Source organism: Opisthocomus hoazin, chromosome 15 (genome assembly GCF_030867145.1).
Source record: "Opisthocomus hoazin isolate bOpiHoa1 chromosome 15, bOpiHoa1.hap1, whole genome shotgun sequence".
NCBI lineage: Eukaryota > Metazoa > Chordata > Aves > Opisthocomiformes > Opisthocomidae > Opisthocomus > Opisthocomus hoazin.
This window is the reverse complement of record NC_134428.1, coordinates 19,161,391-19,186,594: the sequence shown is the minus strand read 5'-3', so window position 1 is coordinate 19,186,594 and position 25,204 is coordinate 19,161,391. Positions and strand designations below refer to the sequence as shown.

The 25,204-nt window shown below is 39.9% G+C and overlaps 1 protein-coding gene across 3 annotated transcripts in view; it reads left to right on the top strand.

Moving 5' to 3' along the window:
* PRKAR1B (protein kinase cAMP-dependent type I regulatory subunit beta) overlaps window positions 1-25,204 on the top strand; it is a 104,074-nt gene that overhangs the window by 43,543 nt on the left and 35,327 nt on the right. For all 3 annotated transcript variants that reach the window (XM_075437047.1, XM_075437046.1, XM_075437045.1), the window contains exons 5-6: window positions 18,632-18,693; window positions 19,441-19,487. In XM_075437047.1, coding sequence (XP_075293162.1) covers window positions 18,632-18,693; window positions 19,441-19,487 — 109 coding nt within the window. The remainder of the gene's footprint in view (window positions 1-18,631; window positions 18,694-19,440; window positions 19,488-25,204) is intronic.

Below are 25,204 nucleotides of genomic sequence, written 5' to 3'. Positions count from 1 at the left end.
AAAAATAACATTTATTAGCAGATAGATTAAAGGCTAGAGAAAGATGTATGGTGGAACAGCGAGGAAGGCAGTCCCAAGTTACATCTGTAATAATGAAATTCTTACAGTAGTCATAGACAATCTGTTCCCAGTATGTACCAGGACATACAGCATTACCCATGGCTGTGCCAAGAGACCAAACTCCACACATCTCCCAATATTGAGTAATTCAGCACAACACATGCAATTAGACGGTTTCTCCAGCTGTAATTGAAATCTAGAGGATGCTCGAAAAACTCCTAAAGCAGGCAAAATTAAACAAGCTTCAGCTATACAGGAGGTGGATTCTGAAAGCTACCAGTGGCAAAATGGAAGATTGTTTTTGAAGAACGAGATGTCTCATTCCTGACCCGGTCACCTTCCGTGCGAGCCAGGGGGAGAGCACCGATGCCAATCCAATAGGCATGCTCAGCAGATGTCCAAGTCTCTGGTTTATATCCAGTGATACTAAGGGTTGTTTATAAAGGCAAGACTTTATTGTTTTGAGTGTTTGGCACTGCCTCTCGTCTTTTAAAAAGTTGAGAGGAACAAATATGATGGGGTTTCCAGCTATTTTGTCTCGGTTACAAGAGTAGGCTGTCAGAAATCAGTGTGTCTTCTCTGACAGCAATCCTGCACTTGTTTTACTCTTCGTTGCCCTGCTAGGAAACATCTTTTTGCTTGTCCTTGGGAATACAGTCTGAAAGGGTTCTCTTCAATCATTAAGTTCAGCCATCTGATACTGTAGAAAACCAAGTCATATGATCCCTCAGATAACCTAAATGAAGGTATTTTTATTTTCTCCAGTTTATTGGGCTACAGGTGTTGGAAAGCTGCTCCATAACACTACTGTTCCCATGGCAAGAGAGTATCTCATTTCCAGACTAAATGTATGTGTATGTTGATTTTTCATGACCTCATTGTCCATAAGTTAAATAACTTTTTCAACTCTAGTGTTCATCCTTACCCTGGCCTCTCATCTCAATGTATTTATAAATTAAGATGATATCTGTTCTTATTTTACTGCTGTAAATGATTCGGACTGTTTTCTTCTTTTATAGAAGATAGGCTCTCCATTACACTTAGCAGCCCAGATTATCTGTTTCTACATCTTTTTGAATCAATTGCATCTTGTTTCTTTATTTCTTTTGCATGTGGTTAATTAGAACTGCGCACAATCTTGAAGTGAGATAATTTATGGAAGTGCTTTTTACAATGGCATTAACACTTCCTTGCTCACTTGGAAGCAACCCATTTCCTACTGGTGGTTTTGCTTTTTCTCCCAGCCAAGGGTAAAAAGGGTAGCTGACAGTTATCCAGTGATTTAATAAATTCATATTAAAGTAGAAATTGTTGCCGTAGCTTCAACATGCATGGCCTTTCATGTTAGATTACTGAATTTCATTCCAACTTTATTACTTCCGTCATTAAAAGCATTCATTTTTTTCTTGTGATACTCTGTGCAATACCTCTGAACACAGCATCTCCACTTCTTAAGACTGGACCTTGAAATATTCTTACTAAAAATGCCTGTGGGCTTGTTCTTCCACTTCCAATATCAACTGCTGTTAATCTAGTTTAAATTATTGCTTTAAATATATTGTGGTTCTTCTTCCTAATCAACTTTCCCATTTTAACCAGAAGTTTACCTCATAGCACTAAACATGCTTCCTTGAAGAACTGATTGATTTATTGTGTCTAGAGTATCAGTTATCAAATAAAGGGAGGAGGCAGATATTGCACAGAGTCTCATTTTCCAATTACCTCTATGCCTTTCATTATTCTTGCCTTCAAAATTTGTTTTTAAGCCTTGCATTACTGAGGTTGGATTAATGGTGAATCTATAGCTGGATCTTGGGCTGACATCCATCTATAGCCATCAAAGATGATGAACAAAGTGCCTTTTAGTTCAGTCTTTTTTGAGTTGATTAATAAAAGGTCAGACACTGCAATCCTGACTTCACATCAGGAAAGATAGATCTTCCTGAGCTTTTTTGAATAAGAATTTGAGGCTGTGGGATGTCTAACAGATTTAGTTTTCAACTACATGAAAGCTAACTACTAGGCTATCTCCTCCTCAAAATGCTAGTGAAGTAAACAGTGTTTTTAGAAATCTCTATTTCTAATTTAAAAAATCAAACTGAAAGAGGTTTATGCTTCTCTGTTTTTTTCTCCTGGGAGGTCACTGAGTCACTACTTCTCTTAAAATCTTATCCAAAACTTTCCTCTTTATTTCCTCATCATTTTGCATGCTGTGATATAATTACCATGTAAAATGTTCTGCCATATAAAGGAGTTCACCCTATAAAATATATATTGTATTGCATTAAGAATCCATAGTGGGCTCTTCACAGTAGCCAAAAGAACTTCAATTTTAAGGGAATATTTTTGGCACTATTTCAAAGTGAAAGTGACATTAAAGGTAAATATTCTGAATATTGTAATTGTTATCGTTATTCACTGATAGTTCCTTTTATGAGCATTCTCACAGGGGTAAATAGTTTGCAAGAAAGAAGATCTGCCTGTTCTGGACACAGCTTCCACTGAAAGGAGACAGCAGTCCTTTTGCTGAGCTCTTCGAGGTTGTGCTTGTTAATTGAGTCTGTTTTGGCATTATGTTTTCCTGAACAGGACTGTCCTGAAATTACCAGTTCTTCTGAAAACACATAAATGTGGATTTTTGGCTTCTAATTTTGAAAATCTTGGCTATAAGTTTTATACAGCGATTCTGTCTGTCAAGAGAACACTTAGATCTCATCTGGATTTTGAAGACAGAGTACAAAGACATTTTGTCTTTTGCATGTCAGTTTATTATCTTCCTTCCATGTTCCAATTTTTGTATAGTTGAAAATTACTTTTCCTTTATTTGCAAACTAAGAAATAAATCCTGCTGAAGAGTTCAGCCATTCTGCCATTCCTTGAACTTCTAAGAACTTTAATAAAATTTAATGAAATGCGAAGTGTTCGTATTAATGAGACTTCAGAGACTTGTGAAATATTTGGAGCAATATTTCATGGGTTGGTTTGGAATACTCTCTGTAGAGGTCAACTGTGATATGATCACTGAAACCTGTGGATCTACTGTAGCCTTAGGAAACCTGCGTAAAAATAAACCACATTGCTTTGATAGACCAAAGCAGCCAGCAGGAAATATGGGCAGAACTATATACCACCGAACCCCGATGGCGTAAGAGAGGCCATTAAACCAAATAACGTAAATGAGCCTGAGACGGCTATAAGACCTGCAAGGTGATTAATGCCTGTGGTGACAAGTTGGAGGCATAGGAGGAGATTAAAGATTAAGTTAAAGGTAACAGTGCTAACAGGCCTTTTCCTGCCCAGTGCTTCTAATTGCTCTTCCTGCAAATCCAGTGGACAGCACTGCCTGCCCAGCGCCGCATTCCTCCGGGAGACTTGTCAGACTGGTAGATAAATGAAAAGTTTTTTTAGAGCACTTTGTTCTGTCTTTTCTTTCTTTTCTTCCTTTTTTTTTTCCTGTTTTCCTTTTTTTTTGTCCTTTTGTCCTTTTTTTTTTCTTTTTTTTTCCCTATTCTGCCATTCACTGGATGCATAGGAAAAAATTCAGGTATCATGTGGGAGCTGTCCCCATTGGCTTTGGGTAGAGTCTTGCATTGGGAATACGTGTTGGTCCAAACCAGCCACAAACTGCCCAAGCTGGTGCAGTTTGTGAAGGGGAGGCTGCCAGGAGGCATAGGTAAGGATTGCAAATTTCTCTTACTTGGCTTTCCGAAACAATTGTTCAACAAACAAGAAAAACCGAGACTATCAAATAGGTCCCCGTCTCCTGAACCATTAAGGCTTAGCTGTAGTGTATCTACCGCCTTATTTGCAGAAGGTTTTAACACTTGACCTGAAAAGTCAACAAAAGAATCACCATCTCCCATCTTAATAAATTAAGTTCTATCTTCTCTAATCACTTCCTACAAACACACAAAGTCATTTGTTTCCTTCTGGCTCAGATCTTGTATACTGTTTGGAGGAAGAAGGTCTACTTTTGTCAGCATTCCTGTTAAATTTATTTGCTTTTCTAGTTCAAGGAAGAAGTCTATAACTCTGAAAGTCACCCAGCGCTTTTATTTATTTATTTTGCTCAGTTTGATTGATACGTCTTTGTTCTGAGCTCATACAAAATTGACCACAACTACAGTAAAAGTGCCTCTTGTTAAAACACTTCCAGAATATCCACGTGTTCCCCTCCCATGCTTGCCTTGAGCGGGAAGAAACTTGACCTTAGATGAAGGTGCACTTAATTCAGAAGTGCTCCATCAGAAATCTTTCTGGCTGATAAGTCCAGAGCTCAGCAATTATTCAGAATACTTTGCTGGATGTGACTCTGCTTCTTAGGTTGCAAGCAGGGGTTCTCAAGCCAAGATGGGAACAGCGCAGCTAATTTGCACTTAAGGTCCTGACTTTCCTTTGTGTCTTAGAAACCTTTCGCTCAGCTCAGTGGGCAACGGGAGTCACTTAGAGAAGCAGAAATGTCACCGTTAGATATGATCAGTGCTGATATATGCAAATAGATATATCTAACACTGGTTCATAATTGTTCATTGGTTCTTTCTAGCATAATTAAGAAAATATGCTGTAAAAAATGATGTTGATGATCGTTCTCCCAAATAATATGTGTAAATATCTGTAGATACAGTTTTGTCTATGAATGTATATATATGTATATATTTATTTATTTCATGTTTCATAGGCCACCAAGATTTATTGTCCTTGGTAGTAAATATTGACCTTGGATTTATCTCAGTCAATGTTTACCTCTTGGGCCAATAGATCTTGGGGTTCACCTTAAGAGAAGTCAATATCTGCTTAGTGTTCAGCTCCATCATTAATATAAATATTTTAGTGACCTTTGCATGTATTAGTCTGTTTTTTAAAGTCAATTTAATTTTACAAATCCTATGGCACATCGGTAGTTTATTTTTCAGATCTGTTGATTCCTTTAAGATTTTTTTAATAAGCGTGTAGTACGTTTTTTGAGGAGAATCTCAGGAATGTGAGTGCATGTTGCTATTTCATATGGAGAGGGAGGTGGCCTGTAGTACCAGTGTATATTTGTGCAGTTCATCATGCATTTACCTACTACCAGGTATAAGTATTACTTTGATAGCTGACTCTTTTCTGGTTTTTTTTTCAAGACTTTCTTTGTATGAGCAAATCTTTCTGAGATCAAGTGTTTGCTCTTCTGTATCTGTCACTGGGTTTAGGGTTAGCGGGGACCTTTAGACCACCTAGTCTGACCTTTTTATCTGCTGCCATCTTTACCTCCTCTATTAAAGAAACACTTTTTCCCACCTTCTTCCTCCCCTCTCGTTTGACCCTCACCAGGATGAAATTTCTCTGTAGTGTTCATAGTAACATTTTCTTTTTAAATCGCTTTGATTTGGTGTGGTAACATCTCAGTCTAGGTTCAGACTGAGGTGTCCCAAAATCTGGAGCGATGCTTTGTGAATCTTTCCTGGCTGTCACCTCTAAATACACACAGACGTTGCCCTTTTCTCCCAGTATACTTAGACATGAGCATTGCACCTGAGTTTTATCTTGAGTTGTTCTGTCGTGAGTGGGGTCCCTCCTCATGTCCTCCTCCGAAAAAGTGAGATGCAAAGTGAGATTTAAATGCCTATGACCTTCTTCCACCACCTCTGACCACAAGAAAGTGTAAAGGAAGCATATGATGTGGGTCCACAAGTTGTGAAACCCTCTCTTTGAAATAAAGCTGCCTGAAGGCAAGATTTTTACAAGATCCAGGACAGTTACTTAATTCAGTCACTGAGCTCAAAATTTTCCTTGTTATTATTACTATGCCATTACAAAGCACATATATAATACTCGTGATTACAAGGCACTTCACCAGCACAGATAAGAGATGTTCTTCATCCCAGAGCGTTCTCACTCCAAATCCCTGATTCTGCCACCCCCTTTTCATTAAATTACTCTTTTTATTTCAAGTATGAGTGCTGACTGTTCACATAAAAGCTTGCAGGGTTAAACCCTTTGTGAGCCTATAGAAAATGTGCTGTGAACATGGACAGGTTTCTCTTATTCTTTATAGAGGTGCTGTCGTGGTAAATGGTTTAAAAACATTGTGCTCGGGAGAATTCTGATCCCTGTCACATGAAACGGCATAAATGTCAGACTGGGGATTTATATGAATATTCCTTGAAGCGAAGTAAAGACAAGGCATTAGTTGTTCTCTTGTCCTATTTATTCCCTTTAATTGGATTTATTTTTAAGTGGGCTTTAGTATAGAAATTTCTGCTTCATTTCTTTGTTATATTTTGGAATTTCATATCAACACATATAAAGCCTGATTGTCCTACATTAAAAATATATTTAAACCAGTGGACATATGTTTCTTAAACAGCGAAATCTTCTATTTTTTTAAACTATTTTTTAAACCTAACCTAAATCAGTTCTCAGCTTACAGAGTATTTTAAGGTGCTGGTGTTGGAGGAGTTCACAGCAACGTACCCAGCCAGGATTCAAGATTCAAAGCCAGGATTCAAGATTCCAGTCTTCTAGAGAAGGAATCGTGAGGCTTTTTTTTTCCAGAGGGATTTGTACGCTACAGGCCATATCGTAGCTGGTGTGTGCGAGAGACCTGATAGAGCAAGCACAGCACTTGGCTGTTTTTCGATACATGCCTCTAAGTCAGACTGAAGAGCAGTTTACTGTTGTCAACGTTTGATTCATAGAGTTGTGTAAATGGGCAAAAAATTCCTTTCTGTCATGCCAGAGGCCAAATTAAACAGAAATCCGTGAACCGGGAGGGTTTAGTTGGGAGGAAGCAACATGAGTCGTGTGATAATGTACTCCTGCAAGTTTTTTTGCAATTTGTTTCACGGCTGAGTTTGTCCTGGTTTATTTAATGCCATAAAATACAATTCTTCCTGCTGAGGAATTGCTTAAAAATGATACCAATGTGGAGGCAAACATGGAGTTAGCAGAGCCAAGCAAAAGGTGTTTGGAGGTTTGGACTAAGAGTGACCACAAATGTCTGTGTTCGTACCGATCCACCAGCCTGCCTGACGAATTCTTCATGTTCCCTTTCAACCAGGCATTTAAAAAATGTACTGCAGATATGCAGGAAGGCATATACAGCACTGCTTTTTCCTCTCTCCCATCCCAGTAATACTAATGAAAGCCCAACATAGCTGAGATTTCCAGATTTGCTATCACCATGAAAAGATAAAAGTAGACCTGTGCACATTACATTGCAGAATTTAACGTTGGGCACGCTTGATTATTTTAATGTTTGCAGCAGAAGGCAGAAGAAAGAAAGAAGTGCCATGTTTGCTAGGCAGGTTTTGAAAACACGGCAAACTGTTAGGGAATTAATGCTGTGAGGTTCGAAGTAGCAGGTGTTACTGCCAGGGGTATTGCCGGGTGTCTTCAGGGTGTCTTTGATGTACATTTTAGTGGTTAGTGAAAATTTGGAAAGAAAATTGTTAAGAAAGATGGAACAAAGTAATGTAACTGCATCTGAATTTATTTATTTAGATACAAAGAAAGCACGCCCTTAGGTCTGTGTTTGTGCACCTAGAGCTTTGAACAGCTCTTCATGCTTAAAAAGCTCCCTTTCCTTCAGACCCTTGCAAATACAGATCACTTAAGAAAACATGCATGTATCATCTGATCTAGTCGACCTCAGTTTTCTCCTTCTTTGACTTAGTGGAGCTAATGAAGCTGCTTAATTGCCATAGTTCACTAAAAAGCTCCTACAAACGAAGTATTTATTGTCTAGGAAAATTTTATCTCTAGTTCATTTTATTGTAAAAGATTCTATCTCAGAAATGCAGTGAATCAGAGACGAAGGGGAGTAATGATAAACTTAGGGAAAACATAAGGAAAATGTGTGGGTGTATGAGTTTGCACATGTCTGTAAGCTATAATAGATATGCAAATAGAAATGCAAGTGCTTGTGGACATGCGGTTTTGTGTCAGCTACGAATTTTGTTCATCAGCTATTTAACACTAGATTCACATGCTTAAAAAGTCATTCTGACTCATTCTAGAGAATCTTTATCAGCTATTTTAGAATGATTTCATTTACTGTTCCAATTACAAACTAAATTGAATTCTATCTAACACAGGTTAGAATGTTTTTATGATACGCAGGTGTTTGATATCTCCAGGTGTGGGAGCACACAACAAGGATGGGAATTAATTAAGCAAGATGTGGGAGATGCTTGCAGCCCTATGTTATGTGCTTGTCAGCCAGAGGAGACGCATGTCAAACACTGCTTGATTAGTTGCAGCATGAGTTCCTCTGACTCGCAGCAGGCACGCCGCAGAGTGCCTCGGGAACTGCAACTCTGCAGAGCCTTGGCTTCAGTCTCTAATCGCTTCTGAGCTTTTCCAGTGGCACTACATAGTGAAACACATATCACCAGAATTACCCCAGGAGTTTCCTGATGTACAAAACTATTTTACATGAACACGATAAAAAACCCCTCTAACTGCGTTTATATTGAGCATCTTGTCATTTTTTAGTATCGTGCCATTCCTTCACGTTAACATCTTTAGCATTCTTGCGGTATCCTGATTTTTATGTTAATGACAAGGGCCACCAGGCACGGAAGGGAAAAGATTCTAACCTAATACCTGATAATTCTTACCTGTTTTTTGTGCTGATATAGTTGCCAGGCACAGGTGCTGTCTTGTGGCACTCAAGCCTTTCTTCTAGGTGCAGAAGCTGTAGTCATAAAAATAGCGCGTGGGAGCAGTAAGTATATGACTCGAAGGAACAATCATAATTACCAAATACAATTTACTTTTCCCATATTTATAGAAAACTGTTAGAAGTGATTCTTGCACAGACTGCAAAAAAAAATTAGAAGAAAATAATGAACATGGATGAGTAACGTGTTCATGTCCAAGTTCCACAACCACAACAGTTTGTTTGTAGACATGCTCTGAATAGGAAAATTGGGTGAATTATTAGAATAAAACATACTCTGTCAACAGTTTGCAATTCCTAGGGATGCAAGAAAACATAAATATATATAATTTCATTTTCATGAAAGAATGTCCTCCATCTCAATCTCAAAGGCGAAACAAAAAATGCTATTACTGTTGTGGGGGAGGTATTTGTCTTCACTGCATAATGTGAACAGTAAGGTAATATACATAGTATGATTTTGTTCATATTTATTTATGTGCATGTGAAATACAACTTATCCTAGTTCATTATTTAAAATAATGTCCTATATACCTATATAGGGATATCCCTAGGGATATATGTCCTGTGTCCCTATGTTGAGGGACACCTCCTCCATCATCTGCTCCAAGAGATTGCATAATAGTGCATTTAGAACTGCAAACCTCTGGGAGCTCTTTATATCTCAGCATGTACTGTTATATTTTTAAAGAACTTCAGCTGTAGTAACCATGAAATTGGGACACGGTTGTTAGTGATCTGTATCAGTGCCATTTACCAAGGGCTTCTTTAGCTGTATTACCTGATTACTAAAGTAAGGATGAGGAGTAGTGCGTAGGGACGCTCTAACTTCATTGGGATAGTCCAGAAGAGGGAGCTTGAAATTAAAGAGTGAAGAGATTTAAAAGTACCAGAAGGAATAAATTGTTCAAATATAGGAACTTTGTTACGGTCACCCTTTATCACTGATGGAATTTGTTTCCTATTAATAACAACAGAGGTTTGTTTTGGGGATTATAATTATTGTTGTGGTGTGTTTCTGTCCTACCACAAGCTGTCTCCTTTCAGCTATGAAGTTAAAATACTTATTTTTTCTGCCATTACTTTTCCAGAACGTTTGAGAAAATGAGGAGTAATTAGTTGTGTGGAAAATGTAAATCATATATACCCATCTGTGACTTAAAGGGCCATCCTTCTCTTTGGTCAGCTCAGATACACCAACCTCATTTCAGTAACACCAGGGATGAATTTGGCCCACTTTGTCTGAAGTACTTGGTTTGTCGTGTGCTAAGCGGTTCCTCAGGTCACTTCTGCAGTGCCAACGCGTACAAATAACGCCTTTGACATCGTTACAGTGCCCTTCTGTGCTTCTAATAATAAAGTATTTGGAGCTTTCTCAAAGGAGGAGCTTCAGGAGAGTATGCTTGCAGCTATGCTATATGCTGATAGTTTATAACCTCCATAAGTGTCTCTATCTTTACATTAAAGTCTGGTACCTGCTGGCTAAGGAAGGAGTTCCTAATCACTATCCTGTACCTACTAAAACAGAAGGAAACCCGTACAAGTCTAGTATGTGTGCTTCTCTATATGTCTATATATGTATTTGTACATTGTAACCAAGTAGAAAGTGTATTTTATTGACTCAAGTTTCTCTGTGGGTTTTTTTTGTTTCTTTGTTTTTCTTTTGGCATTGAAATTTTTTCCCCATCTTGAATTTTAGTTCCAAGGTCAAAATCTCTTGATCTTTCCTCACAAACAGAAAACAAACAAACAAACATGATCAAATTGCATTGAAATATCATTTTCAACAACAATGTCTTATTTTGATTTTAACCTTTTACTAAGAAGCTGAATTCTGAAATAATTTTGTAAGGAAAAGTAGATCCTCTGAAGATATCACAGTAGGACATTTAGACGGGTTTCAAAACTTTAAAAAACATTTTAAATGGGAAATGACATCAGCCATTTTCCACAAGAATATTCAGTTTATTAAACTGGGGTTTTTTTCTGAAAAAAAACCATGTTACCTAATTTCTAATCAAGGCCTCCTGATGTGCACAGACTGTGTTGATGAACAGTGATATTAGTGATGTGATGTTGGGATACAGTCTCATTGCAATGATTCATGCAGAAGTGCGCAGATATTCCTACCTCAGTACACAGAGCCCATACTTTCCGTGCATTATGCATGGGATTTCCTCCAGCTGGCCTCCCGACTCACACTCCCTGCCTCCCCGGTGCTTGCGGCTGGGCACAGGAGCACCTCATCTCTCCGCTGGGACAAGCTCGATGCCAAACCCTGGGCTCCTGGTGGGTGGAAGGGGCTTCCAGACATCCCTACTCCAACTTCCTGCTCCAAACAGGTCTGGTCAGAGTTGGCTGCTCTAACGAAGAGCCTTGCCCGGTTGAGTTTGGAAACAACCCCCTTCCCTGGGCTCCTCTTACAGTGTTTGACCACCCTCATAGTGAAATTTTTTTCTTTATGTCAGGTGGGAATTTCCTCTGTTCCCGTTTGTGCCTGTTGCCTTAACATCCTTCTGATGTGCAGCTCTAAGAAGAGTCTAGCTCTGTCTTCTCTACACCCTCCCATTAAGCACTTCTAGACAGCAATAAGATCCCCCAATCTTCTTTTTGTAAAAGAATAAACACAGTTTTCCCACCCTCTCTCCACCTTCTGTATGCTCCAGGCCTTGGACCATTTTGGTGGCCGCTATGGACTCCATGTCTTTTTTGTGACATGGTCCTCCAGGCTGTCCTACAAGGGCTGAACAGAGGGCAGTAATCAGTTCCCTCAACCTACCGGCTACAGTGTTGTAGATACAGCCCAGTCTGCAGTTGTCCTTGAACTACGAACTGTGAAAATGTATGAAACTGGTCTGCAGTGAGGGAGTCTGGAGAGCTGCTCTGCGTTCAGCTGGGTCTGCTAGAAGGGATGCCGTGGGGCTGCAGTTTGGTGTTAAATGCAGCGTGGTATGTGGCTTAGCATGAACATTGTGCCATGTCCTCCTCTACCTCCCAGCATCCATCGCGTGCCTTGCCACAGGGCTTCTTACTCAAACAGCCTGATGGATCTGGAACTGGGACTAGCCGAAGGAAGTGTGGGTCTTCCCTCAACCTTGTGAAAGGTTCACTGGAGATGATAGTAAGAGATGGACCTGAGTCAGTTTCCACCGAGCCCTGCCTCTTGGACAGGCATGGTACAACCAAGGCCTTGGCAGCATGACTTCAATGAAGTGGTGCTTCTGAGTGGTGGGCAGGGGGAGAAGAGGCCAAGGTGAAAGCATTGGAGTAGGGTGTAGGACTGGACCTTGTCTCTCTTGAGCCACAAGGCTTGGCCCCGTTTTAGAGGGTCAACTTCTTGCTGCAGTTGGCCATGGCAGGTGATTTTCCAAATGAAGGTCTCTGCACACACTCGTTCTCTTTGAATGCTGTTGTTAACATGTTGAAGCTGATATGAACCATTGACACATGGATGTATAGAGTCAGTAAAATAAATTGAGGCTCCGCTCATAAAGTTTCATTGAGTTCATTCTGTGTAAGAAGTAGCCAAGCTATGAGAGGACTTCATAAAACGCTAATAATGGAAATACTTCACAGAAATAGAAGACAACAATTTTTTACTTCTTGCTGTTTCACACGCCTGTTAGTTGTGTGGACTTAGGGCTTAATAAATGTTATGGAATTAGACGTGGACTTAAATTTTAACCTACTGTTCAGAATGTGTTCTCATGTCTGATTTCAGAGACTTATATGGTCATTACAGTAAAATTAATGTATGTCTTAATTGTAATAATACCCAAACATTGGCCATTATACTGAAGTAATTAAATATTCTCAATTGTTAATAGCTTTGTATGTGGTTGTAATTAATATTGTTGCTGTCCTAACAGGAAAGAAAAATAACAGAAGTAGATGGGTAATATTTTTGTTGAGGCTTCAGTACTGACTCTCCCTCTTAGGTACATGCCTGCAGCACCACATATTTGATTATGGTAATTGTAAGCTTGGGGCAGTTAGTTTTAAATACTTCTAAAAAGGAATCTTCTATTTCACCTGTGTGCGTTGCTTTTATTCTCAATAGTCAGTAAATAGTAGTAATTGTTTCTTGGTGGTTTCAGTATTGTACATCAGCAGTGGCATGCAGTGTTCCTAGGAGCAAGCAGTGTGGATTGAAGCCTTATACTTACACATAGCATGGACCCTCGTATTTTATACAGTGGTAAAGTACTGCATTTATTCCTTTGCTACACAGATGTTAATTGAAGTCAGTCGTCTGGTTTAAATTCTATGCTCTGCGTCCTTACAAAGCAGGAGAAGCGGTTGTTAGAACAATTGCTAGAAGGTTGTTATCTTTTCAGGAAATAAATAATAAGAAAATATGAGACATACATGAGAAAAGAAACACCCCCCATCCCCCCCAACTTCAGAAATCTTAAAATAGCACCCAGATAAAAGAGCTACAGCTAAAGAAAGGCAGAGTTACTATCAACTATGTTTACCAAACTTTAAAGGTACGTAAGTAGGAAAGGTTTAAAGCCCTGCAATCCTCCTGCTAAGGCAGCCTCACTCCGAGAAAATGTTGCATGGCATTTGCTGAATTACGGCAGAGCAGCTACCTATCTTTTAAAGCTGTCCTCAACAATACAGGGCTTGCTTTGTTTTGCTAGAGAGATAGTGAAAGAAAAAACTCCGCATAGTGCACACATTGAAGGCTTGCTGCGTCTGCCTGCACAATGAAGTTGTTCTGATTGAACTCTGACAAATTGTAACCTGAAGGTAGAACGAGGATTTTCCATTTTTGCCTAACACGTATACATTTTGTCTCTTCCATTTTTCCTTTCCTGCAATGCATTCAGCACAGCAAGGGCTGGAAAGAAATCTGATTGTGAAACTGATAAATTGTCTTACATAGTTTCCCTATTTTGGCTATTGCCATGGTCTGGTTCTGAAAGTGCTCGGAATCCTCCTTCTCTCGCTTTGTTTTAACAGGCTTCTCCTCGGTTGCCCATTGCTGGTGCTGTATTACCTGCAGTGCACGTTATTTTTTTTGTCTACCTCACATTTTGTGTCAACTCCAAGCAGCCTCGGTGTAAAAGCAGATGAGATTATTTATTTTCATCACTCACTTTTTCTCGTGAGAAAGAGAACCCCTTGGCCCTGCCCTCTCTCCTGGCTTTCTCATAGCACAGTCATTTGCAGCTTGGCAAATGAAGTCTATAAAATGCTACGGAATTAAATCAGCAAAATGTTTCATCATATCTATTTTGCAATCACTGTGATAGACTCTTTGCTGGTCTAGGTACTGCATTCTCATTGATTCAGGTGGAGTTCTCCTTCTTTGCATGAAAAGGGAGTTGGCCCAGCCTGGAGAGGTGGCCAGGAGTCGTGACAGATGACAGACAAAGAGTGTCAGCCCCTGGGATTTCAGGTCTGATCACAGTTGTTTGCACTTCTCTTGTACACTCATGGAAGACACTTCATGTGTTAAAACTTGCTACAAGCCTTGGACATCTTTGACCTTTTTAAAAATAGTCTTTTAAATTTTGATATTCCCTAAGAAGACAGATGGTATTTTTTGACTGAATAGATGGAGATTTCATGTCTAAACGCATTTCTTGGTTTCACTTTGTTGGACTTGTTAACTGCTCTCTGTATGTTCTGTGCTGCTCACAATCTTTTCTTGTGACTTGTTTTTGAATGATACTATCAATAAGTTACAAAGAATTAAATGTGCAGAAAGCCCCCTGGAAAACATTAGCAATGTCCTGCTAGCATCTCCCTTTGCATCCAAACGTGGATATTCAGGTCCGTACAGTCCCACCTGCAACAACACTTCCAAGCCAAAAATTGTCCTTGATGCATTCTGATTGGAACAAATCTGGAAGTGGGTAGGGAAGCCTATCAAAAGTTTTGGCTCTGGAGAAGGTGAGAAAGAGCCCTCCGAGCCCTGGCTCTGAGCCTGGGCTGCGCTGGGTGCAGTGCATCTCTCGTGGCTGCAGTCTCATGAAACAACGGCTGAAATAACCAGAACTGGTGCCCTGTTTTCTTCTTGCATCACCTGAATACGTTATCTGGAAACAGGGCAAACGCTACATTTTCAGCAAAGTAAGGAAATCCCTCTGAGCAGTTCTCATTTACAGCACAACCATTAAAATCCTGGCAAAAAATCAAGCCGTTTCGCTATCAATTCAGCGCACAGCATTGCTAGCACGGTTGGTGTCAACAGTTAAAGAGCTGGGGCAGGGCAGGAGACAGAGGCTGCTGTGTTCATGGTGCTGCAGCTCGGACAGAAGATGAAATCATGGTAGTTCAGCATTGAGTGAAGGCTTTGCTACTGATTTTCTGGCTTTCTGTTTACGCTGGAATAAAACCTGCTTGTGTTTGAAAAATTTTTGGTTGTTAGGAGTGTGTATGTGTGTGTCTGGTCCTAATTATTTAACAAAACCTTCAAAACCATGAAACACAGCTACCTACTTCTGCAGAGCTGTAAGAGAATGTGGCTACAGTCTGTGCTTGATGGTGAGAACGTTGCAGTGCTGTATTTGAAAGGGCTTTTTCTTACCATAATGGTCAGAGGGTGATTTTGAATGACTTAAAAACAGGTGCACGGTAAAGGAAAAACCAACAGGCCATAGTTTTGGCCTTGGCCACATTGTTTATGCCTTTTGCGGGTGTTGTTTCTTAACTCGTTCAGTATTTAAAGCTTTATTTGTTTTCTCTGTGTAGTATGGACCCTGGACACATGGCTGAAACGGAATATGGAGAATAAGATGTTTGTGGGGGAGATGGAAAACATGTCTGCTTCTTGTAGCTTCAGATTTTGGCTTGGGTCAGGAACAAATTTTTCAAATTTTCAAAGTATTTTGGCACATTGATCCTTGGGACATTTTTGTATTTATTTCAGACACTGCAAATAAAGGCAATAAGAAAATTTTCCAAACAGATTCTACACTTAGTCTGAATTAAATCAAAAGCCAGATTTCATACAGGGACCTTAAACACTTGATACTTTGGGAGATGATAATTTCCAGAAGGGTGTTTTTCTTTGGTGGTATTCCGAATGTCCCAGTTTTTGGCTGTCAGACTTGTAGGTTGAGAAACTTTGAGGCTGCCTGCTGATCCATATCATCTGAGGTCTGAGTCTGTTTAGTCAATCTCAAATTGAGCATCCAAAAGCAGAAACTCTCTGACTCATTAATCACTGTGAGAGATCTTGGCCTAACCATATCGATGAAGAACAATAGTTGCCTAGTAGAAGAGAAACATGATGATGTGTTTCCGGTGACATCTGTGATATTACAGGTCACTTACATTTATTTCTCAAAGATATGCCTTATTTTCACTTTGGAGATGTAAATCAGCATCACCATGTCTTTGGGTACCACGTGTGTCTGTGTCTTTGTATGTGTTTTAGGCTAATGACTGATGACGTGTCCTTCAAAAATCTCTTTTAAAATCCAAGTCTTAGCCTAATAAGACAGAAACTTTGCTGAAACACATCAATATGTGATGCTAGAATATTTACAGAAGTATTCTGCTACTCTGTAAATATTAGTGCTGCTGATAGACTTTGGGTTCATTGCACTGTCGGCTCAAAGTTTTAGTCTGTGAGTTTTAAAGAGGGTTTTTAAATAAAACTAAAAGGTATTGTAGAAATGAGATGTGGAACATTTTGGGAAGGGTGCAGTGCTATACATAATTTATTGGGCACTGTTTGTACAGCCAATTGTTAAGTTATAAATAAAATACAGCCTTAAAACAAAGATGAAAGGCTGAAACTGTGGGTAATTATTTCCTCTGTACTTCTATTTAAAAAAAAAGTTTCTGAGTTTGTTCAAACAGTCACATTTTGGTTTGGTTATTGATATTCACAGTGTCGTGCCTATTTTTGGATGTATCGCGTGGAAGACTTTCTGCCATGTGGAGTGCCTTTTCCTCCAGTAAATCTTCTGCAGGCTGCAGGATGGTTCTTAAAGCTTGGTGAGGTGCCCAGGCGCAGCCAAGGGGAAACCACAGGAGGCAAATGAGCCTCTGGCATACTGCATTTCCAGGTCCCAGAGGTCCTGAAGAGCAGCTTGACGTGCCTCGCCGACAGAAGTTCCTTCGGTGGCTGTTCCAGTTCGGCACCTACCACCATGGTGCTTTTCCCATCCCATCGGAACCTCAGCTCCCATTTCTTTCAGGCTGAGGCCATTGAGGGTTGGCACAGGAACCAGCTCCACAGCCTGCACCAGATCAGTGCTTGTTTTCTGCCAACAGAGAAGCCCCTTGAACTGGGGAAATGCTGAACCCATTTAAGATCATTAAAAGGGGATTTAAGAATACAGTCCACATACGTTTCAGAATAATTTATTGTAGGTGTTCCCATCGGTGCTCAGAATGAGGTGAGGAAGCGGTTTTGCCTTAGAGCCTTGGAACAGGCTTTTTACCCATGGAGGTGTTTGCTGAATGTGAGAAGGAATAGCACAAGGTGGGCCTGATCAAACAGCAAGGATAAAATAAATAATTTTATTACAGGTCATGGGCTAAGCATCCCTTGCAGGTATTGCAAAGCAGCAGGAGGTGCCTGGTTTGAAATCTCCCAGTTCTCCTACAAGTGGTGCTGACACAGAGCTGTGATACTGAGCAAAAACATTCTGGCTGCTGAAGAGGAAAGACATGACCAATTTGAACTTAGGAGTGAAACATTTCCTAGAACTGAGCCTGAATAAATTCTGGAACAGTTGAGCAGGAAATAAGCTAATAATGGGATTTTACAATATGCATTTCCCATATAAGGCATTGAAATGTAGCATGGGTTTGCTTGCTGATCTTCTGGCTGTTCTGGTGAAAATTTTAGGTTTCCTCACTGTTTGCGTTCCGTTACGATTATAAGGACTGTGCTCCATTCCAGGCTGAAGCACGTCTCTTGCTGCTGTCATCAGTGGTCTCTGGATGGACCATTCTTAGACCAGACCAGGGGAGAGGCTAGTTAACAATTCCTCCTTGCTGCCTTTTGTTTGTGTCGGGGAGCTATTTCCTTTAGCCCTTGAGACTGATGCATAGGAAGGGGAAGAGAGGTGGGGAGTGCCCATCTTGGTGCGGTTCATGCTGCTGAAAATAAGTTCCCCAAAATCTGATGTGGGGAAAGGAAGCCCTGGCTCCACAGAGCCTGCTGTCTCCCTCAATAAACAAAGGACTGGATTTGGGCAAGTTGCCCAAAGTGTTGGTGCCGGGTGCGTTGCCGTCCTTACTGCTCTGCCTGGCCTTTTAAGGTTATGTGACAATATGCTGGAGACCACAGTAAGGTGTGTAATTCAGCGATGATTAATGAGCACAAGGCTCCTCTGCAGCTTCGGTGTTTCTGTAGCATTGGTCAAATTCCCTTCTCACGAGTAACTCACTAGGATTTTCAGTTTGGCCTCTTCTGCACTGAGTGCAATCTCTTGCCAGCTCTTAGGCTACGTCAGTTTAGAGCCATCTACCTTTCCAAATGTGCTCTGTATTGTGGAACAGGTTTTGCTTGTAAACGCGAGGCCAGATGTTCAGAAGAGGAGAGCTCCCGTTTAGACATCTAGCAATTACTGTGGTGACACATACCGGTCGCAGCTGAAAATCTGACATCTGTCTGCTTAGACAATAAAATGCTCAAGCTGGCTAGTTTCTGCAATGCTATAAGAAGTGGCCTATATGCATATAATTCAGGAATTGTTTCAAAATAGCATGCACTGAATCACAGTCTCACTTAGTTTTAAACCACAGCTTGTGCCAAACTAGTTATTTTGATTTCTTGCCGAGCAGGGACTCACTTTCCACTTACAACTAACAATTTTCTTTTCTTTTTCTGCAAAATCTGTTAATGAAGGCAAGATGAAACAATTATGGTAGTCTACTGGCTAGATAAGAAATAGGTCTGATTCATTAATAAATATTTCTTTTCTTTTCCAGTGACATATTCGATGCCATGTTCCCCGTCACACACATCGCAGGAGAAACAGTCATACAACAGGGTAATTCTTCCCCTTGTTTTTTTCCCTTGTATGTTTCCTAAGATTGTACAATTCACATCTCTCCATTTGAGATGTCACCCTCTTTGCTTAATGGGAAGAATAACCATATTCTGAAAGCGTCTAAGTGTGTAGCTGTATCAGAAGTTCATGGATGTAGGTCTTTTGCTACATGTACAGAGGTCTCCCACAAAGCCGCGCTGGTAGATCTCCGGGGTTTCAAAGTGCCACAGTTAAATGTAGATAAATTGCACTTCAGATTAAAATGTTCTTGACTGAGGATAGTCAGGAAGTAATGCACAGATCAGAATGCGTAAGGGTGGCACAGGCTAGCTGAGAGTAATTAGAGATGGAAAATATTTTTATGGTTGTTGGGAATATTCAACACCTCATTGTGCTGTGTCGTTATCACATTTGGCAACTTACCTGCATGCTTGCAGTGTGTTGTGGAGGACTTCATTACCCTCAGGCTATATTAAAGCCTCTTGTGTGTTTACACTGAATGAAGTGGTGAATCAATCAAAAGAGATAAATTAATGCAATTGAAAGATATTAATAGGAAGAAATCATAGCGATATTTTGATTTATGAAGGCAAATAGACAAGAATGTTTCAGAAAATGAATCTCTCTGTAAGTAATTTGGTGTACAAACTTGTGCAAATATGTACAGGATTAAATCTGGAGACAGGAAATTATTCAATAGTTTAGCAGACCTTCAGGAAACAATCACTTTTTGTATTTTGCTTCCAGGTGATGAAGGAGACAACTTCTACGTGATTGACCAAGGCGAGGTGGATGTGAGTACAGTCTTACAGTGTAATATTTATTTTGAAGGTACACAATAAAATTGTATGCTCTGGCACACAGCTTGATCCAGCCATGTACTGTGCTTCTGTCTCCTTTCCTCTTGAAATAGATTTCACAGTATTGGTCTCATTCCTTTGCTTTTGTTGTGTTAAGTCTTTTGTGCCTAATTTTATAATTGTCATGTTTTACATCCTTGCTTATTTGTCCATTCCAAGCAGGAAAATATGGTATCAAAACCAAGCAAATGACATTATCTTCAGAACCCTAACCACACCTGGAGGTGTGCAGTCTTTGGCAGAGCAGGCCACCATGCTGGAATGCACCTGAGGGTTCAGATCAACCATAAGGAAAATATTTTCTTTAATCAGTTAGCTTAGCTGATGTGGTGTTGTGTTTTTTTTTTACCCAAATTGAGATGCAGCCTGAGGCAGCGAGTTTCATCTTAAAAACCTTAATTTGCTTTTAAAATTAGGTCCAAATATATGAACAATGCAGCATATTAATAAAAGCAAGGATTATTCTAAGTGTAAAGTGATCTGTTAGACCACAAAATGTTTACAGGAGTATGCAGTGGTTTAATCAGCAGGTCTTTGAAATGAAACTTCTTTCTGAACCTGCCTTCCAAATTGTAATTTATTCATATCTTGTCATTTTTATCCTGTATGAAACTCACCCTTTTGCTGTTTTGCTACAAGGTCCTCATTTGACTGAATTTTCTACACGCACCTTACGTATCTACAGTTGTCAGATAGGACAGGCTTGCTCATTAGCAACGTTGCTCTTTGGATGCCCAGATGAGTTTTGTTTGGCATATTTCAAGAAGAAAGTGATTTATTTTAAATCTGGGCAGGAGGCATGCAGTTATTTTAGCGAAAGTCATTTTTTTTAGCAGTCTGTCTGTGTCAGGAGACCATCTAATTGGTATTTTTGGGAACTGAGAAACCTCACATGCTGTCTCTGCCTCTGGAAGTTGCTCCTCAGGAAATCCGCCTGACTCACTGCTCCTATCAGGCATACCTCTCAATAGCAAACATTGCCGCATTCACAGGGCCAGAAAGTGAAAGAGTGATATTTATAGAACAGTGCTAAAATTTAGTTTTAAAATAATTGGTTAGGGCCTGATACTGAGCTTAATGAGTTCACTGGCTTTGAATCAGACCCACAAACGTGCGCAAATGCACATATTGAAGTTACGGATTAATCCTATTTAAAAATAATTTGTCCTTGCTCAGAAAAAGGGAAGTTTTCTTCAGCGTCTGGCCCAGGGATAGTGAAGGACTGAATGATATCAGAAAACAGACAGCAAAACCCTTGCAATTAGTTGCGAAAAAGATAATCTTTCATATGCACATATCATTCTTACAAAGCAGTGACAAAAAGGGGGAAATAAATGTCCAGGGCCTAGCCAGCTTTGTGTCTGCTTGTGAAAGCATTGCACGAGGTGGTTTGTGGATTTTCTGTGACTGGTGGTTGCTACTAATCGCCAAGGCAGCCGTGGCTCTGCAGACATTGAGAAGGACTTGTTTAGAGCACCTGCTCCTGTATTCTCTGTCAGGTAAAATGGCATCTTGGTTTCCTTACCAGGTATACCCTGACATCTACTCAGAAAAACCTTTACTGCGTCATGTTACTTGTACATCAGAGATTCTCCTTGTTTTTATGGCAAGTTGAAATTCATAAATAATCTTGACCACAAATGGCCCAAGAAGAAACATGTGTCTAGATCATTTTGCATTGATTGTTTTCTGAGTTCATTAAAGTCTTTTGCAGAATAATCTTCTATTTCCTAGAACAATTCAGGGACCTGTGAGGCTTCCGAGCTAGGATTTGGGGTAAAATTTGAAAAAGTACCACAGTGACTGAACAGCCTCAGTGCCACTGCAATGCAATTATGTATAGGCTCTTAAGCTGGAGAGTCGTTTTGGAAAATTTTATCCCAGACCCCTGATTTGACAAGCTAAGCACCAGTCCTCCTTTAAGCACATGAGCAGTTCTGTTGACTTCAGTGGGACTCGCTGTTTTGCTAAACAAAGAGCATAGTACAGAGCTTTATTTTACACTGTTAGAGTTGAGGGCAGAAGTTTTATTTGTATTCCGAGTAGTTTGCTATCCTCCAGGCACTTAGATATGATACAGATATAAATTTTTCCTGCCTTGTCTGTGGGACTTGCAACAGCACATTTTCTAAGAAATGAATGAAAGAAATGGGTTTCTTTGAGTAGATTGCAACTTCCCTTTCACGAGAATTCTGAATTCCTACTCCCCTAATTGCCAAAATCAGCATATAGCTGCTAGGACAGATCAGAATGGACAAATCCACAATAATGTCATCCTGACACGTCTCAGACACACTTATGGACAGTTTTATGACGTGACCTGTGGGACAAATACATCCTAACAGGACTTAAGAGATGTCATTTGGACTGAGCTTATTGCAGGGACAACCAAAGCTCCTGACCTTCTGAGTCTTGCAGAACTCTTCTGTGACCAACTCACATGCTGTCCCCCTTCAGCATCCCTCTTCCTTCATTCTGCTGCACCTTACTACTGCTCTCCCCATCTCCTCAGCTGGATGCTCTCTCCTTCCTAAGCCTTTCCTAAACCTTCAGGTGCAAAACACACACTGAATTCCTTTGCAAGATGCTGTGGAAGGCACAAGAAATGTTTGCTCATCCAGGAGCAAGTTGCAATTACACCCTGGTAGCTACCGTAGTTACCTACATTAACTGCCATTAACGAGCCTGTTTTCACCACACAGTGTAAAGTCTGTACCAGGGCAGTTAGTGCAGAGTAAGTGGCTCCTGTATAAGACAGCAGCTCCCAGACCCCGTGAGTGTGCACTATCACACCGTATATAGTTCTCCCCAGAAAAGAGTTCTTCCACTTTCTGGGCAGCAGTGCTAGAATTCTTATTGTCTGAAGAAAATCCAGACCGCTAGTAAGCGAGCTGCAGTTCATTTAAGCCTTGCCAGATAGTTTTTTGGCATGCTTCCACCCTTCTCCAAGGAAAAAAGTGACTTGGAGAGTAGACAATTGACCCCGAGACTTAAAGCCTCAAGCCAACACCTAGTTCAGCTGGTGTTGGCAAGTGCATGGAGGCTTTTAACCCCTGGCCAGGCTATCTGCCTTCAGCATTTCCCTGATCTGCACAGAAGTGGCAGGTGTACCAGGACTGGTGGATTCAAGGAATGATTTACTCTGAGAACATCATGACTGACCCAGGTTTTCCATACACATGCAAAGATACCCGTAAAGGAGGTTGCAATTGCCATTGTAAAATTCCCATCCCCAGGAAGAAAGTCATGGCAAATCTGAAAAACCAAAACCAAGCAGAAACCACCAACAAATCCAGAATAATAAAATCAGTGTGTGGTGTTTTGAGTTTAAGAAAACTGCAACATTTAAAAGTAATTTACTGTTAGAGTTTTGGCATACGCACCCCAAAGAGTAAGAGCATTCTTATATTTTCCCTTAAAAATAATCTGAGTCAAATTAGAAGTACAATAACATATTTTTAAATATAATGACACTTTATCCTCCATTCTTACACTTTCTTAGAGTATAAACAAACCTTGTTAGCATAGAATAAAGTATCTGTACATTACTATGGACCGCCAAAGAAGACTCAATACCCTTCCTTTGGCAAGCACGCTCAACGTGGACTGTGGCCCAAGGGAGAAGGGCATAAATTTTCGTATGTAAAAGAAAGGGTTTTGGAAATCAGGAAGAGGTAGGTCTTGGAGAACCTGGGGTTTTCCTCTCTTGTACTGTACCCTACAAACCAGGTGTACTTTGACAAAAGCTGGCATTGGATGGGAAAGGGCGTTGTAGCGTTGTCAGCGGCAGTCTTCCTCCCTAGCACTTCAGGGTTGAGGAGAACTGTTAACTCATGACCCAGCCCTGCAGATGGATGAAGTTCATACAAGGTAGATGATGACATGAGGTTTGAAATCTTAGAGGTCAGTTGTCTACTGGAAGCTTTTCTGCTCAGACAAATGTGAACATGTGCCAAAAAGTAGCTGGCAGAGCTTAAATTACTGTTTCCAGTAAAGATGTTAAACTACCTGCTGAAGTATGTGTCTTGCAAAAATCTTTAATCCGTATTTCTAAATATAAAAGTGACTTCCTGTTTATTTTATAACCTCACATTTTTTTTATTTTAAAAAGCACCGTCAGCTACCCTTTTAAAACAGATGTATTTTTTTTAGACTCAAGAACTTCCTATTCTATTTAATGTCACAGCAACTTTCTCTACAGTCATTCTCATGTTTTCTTCCTGTAAAGTAACAGCAGTCGAACTATATTATGGTGAAAATCAAAATTAAAACTTCAGTGTTTTTTCTTAAATGGGTTCTGTATTTCGTGTATAGATCTGTATGTGGAGCTACACCTGAATGTTGTGGACAATAGATAAGATGATCTTTTGATTGTAGGTCAGATCTTCTTGAAGCCTTTATTCGTATATACAAACTGTCTAATTTGTGTATATGCAAAGATGAAAATTACACGGTGGTTTATGTGAGAATACTGTTGGATTTTAAAATTAGTTATATTTTATGGTTAGATTCCATAGGTCACTTTTGGTTTGAAGTCTTGAATCATTAATGATCTTTCCAATTTCAGAAGGATGCTTTTTGAAATTTGAAACAGAACATTTTGAAGTATGAAGGTTTCTAGCTTAAATTTTTAAGGATTCTCAAGGCAGTCTCCAAGTTCGTATATTTGTATTTAAGAAAAGCAAACTCATACAACAAATAAAGCATTGGCTTTATTTGAGAAAACTATCCACATATAAATACACTTCATGTCTAAGACTTGCTTATTTTTCCAAGAATAAATAAACCTCATCTTCATTTCTGGATAACAAATATTAAGGCTTGACAAGACACAAAGCACAAATTATTACAAACAGATCCGAGGGAGGGGATCTAAGATCTAAAATTTGCGATGCCTGGAACAAATTAGCTTGTCCACAGAGATCACAAAGTGGCAGCCAAAAAAACATGCTAAAAGTTAACTTGAAATCAGCAATACAAAATTAAAGTAAAGGTAAATTCACTCCAGTGAAGCTCAGAGGTACATGTTCATATCCTGCCTTCAAAGTAAAATGGCTATATTATTGCTTATGGTGAGGTTACTTTCTGCTTCTCTAGAGAACACAAAGATGAGTGAGGCCAAGATGCATTCCTATTGCATTGAGCCTTGTGTGACTCATTGCAGTTTCTCTCGCAGTTAGTGCCTAAGTATATCGCAGCGCGTGAAGAAAGGAGCTGCTGATGTTCACAGGAGATTTCTCCCATTTGCCTCCTAAAAAAATAATGAAATGAATCAAATTGTGTGATTTTCAAGCCTGCAAAAATTGTAGTGCTCATACTACATGATGGAAAACAATAGAAATCTGAAGTACTTTTGATCTGTGGAAAGTAGGTGGTCCTGATGGCTTGGTCATATTTGGGCATCTGCAGTTCGACATTACTCTTCAGCTGCATGAAAAAGGAAGGCTCCAGCTATTATAGAACTGTGACCGGCAGGTCAAGTAACAATTAGGAATAGTTCACTTACCTACTCGCCACTTTGGTGAGAGTTCACAAATGCCTAAAACTGCCTGAGCAAAAACCTCAGCCCAGCATTTTTTAGGATAAAGAAGATTATCTGAGCTGCTGCCATATAACATTGGCTTTCATAAGCTGTTCTGAGCCTAAAATAG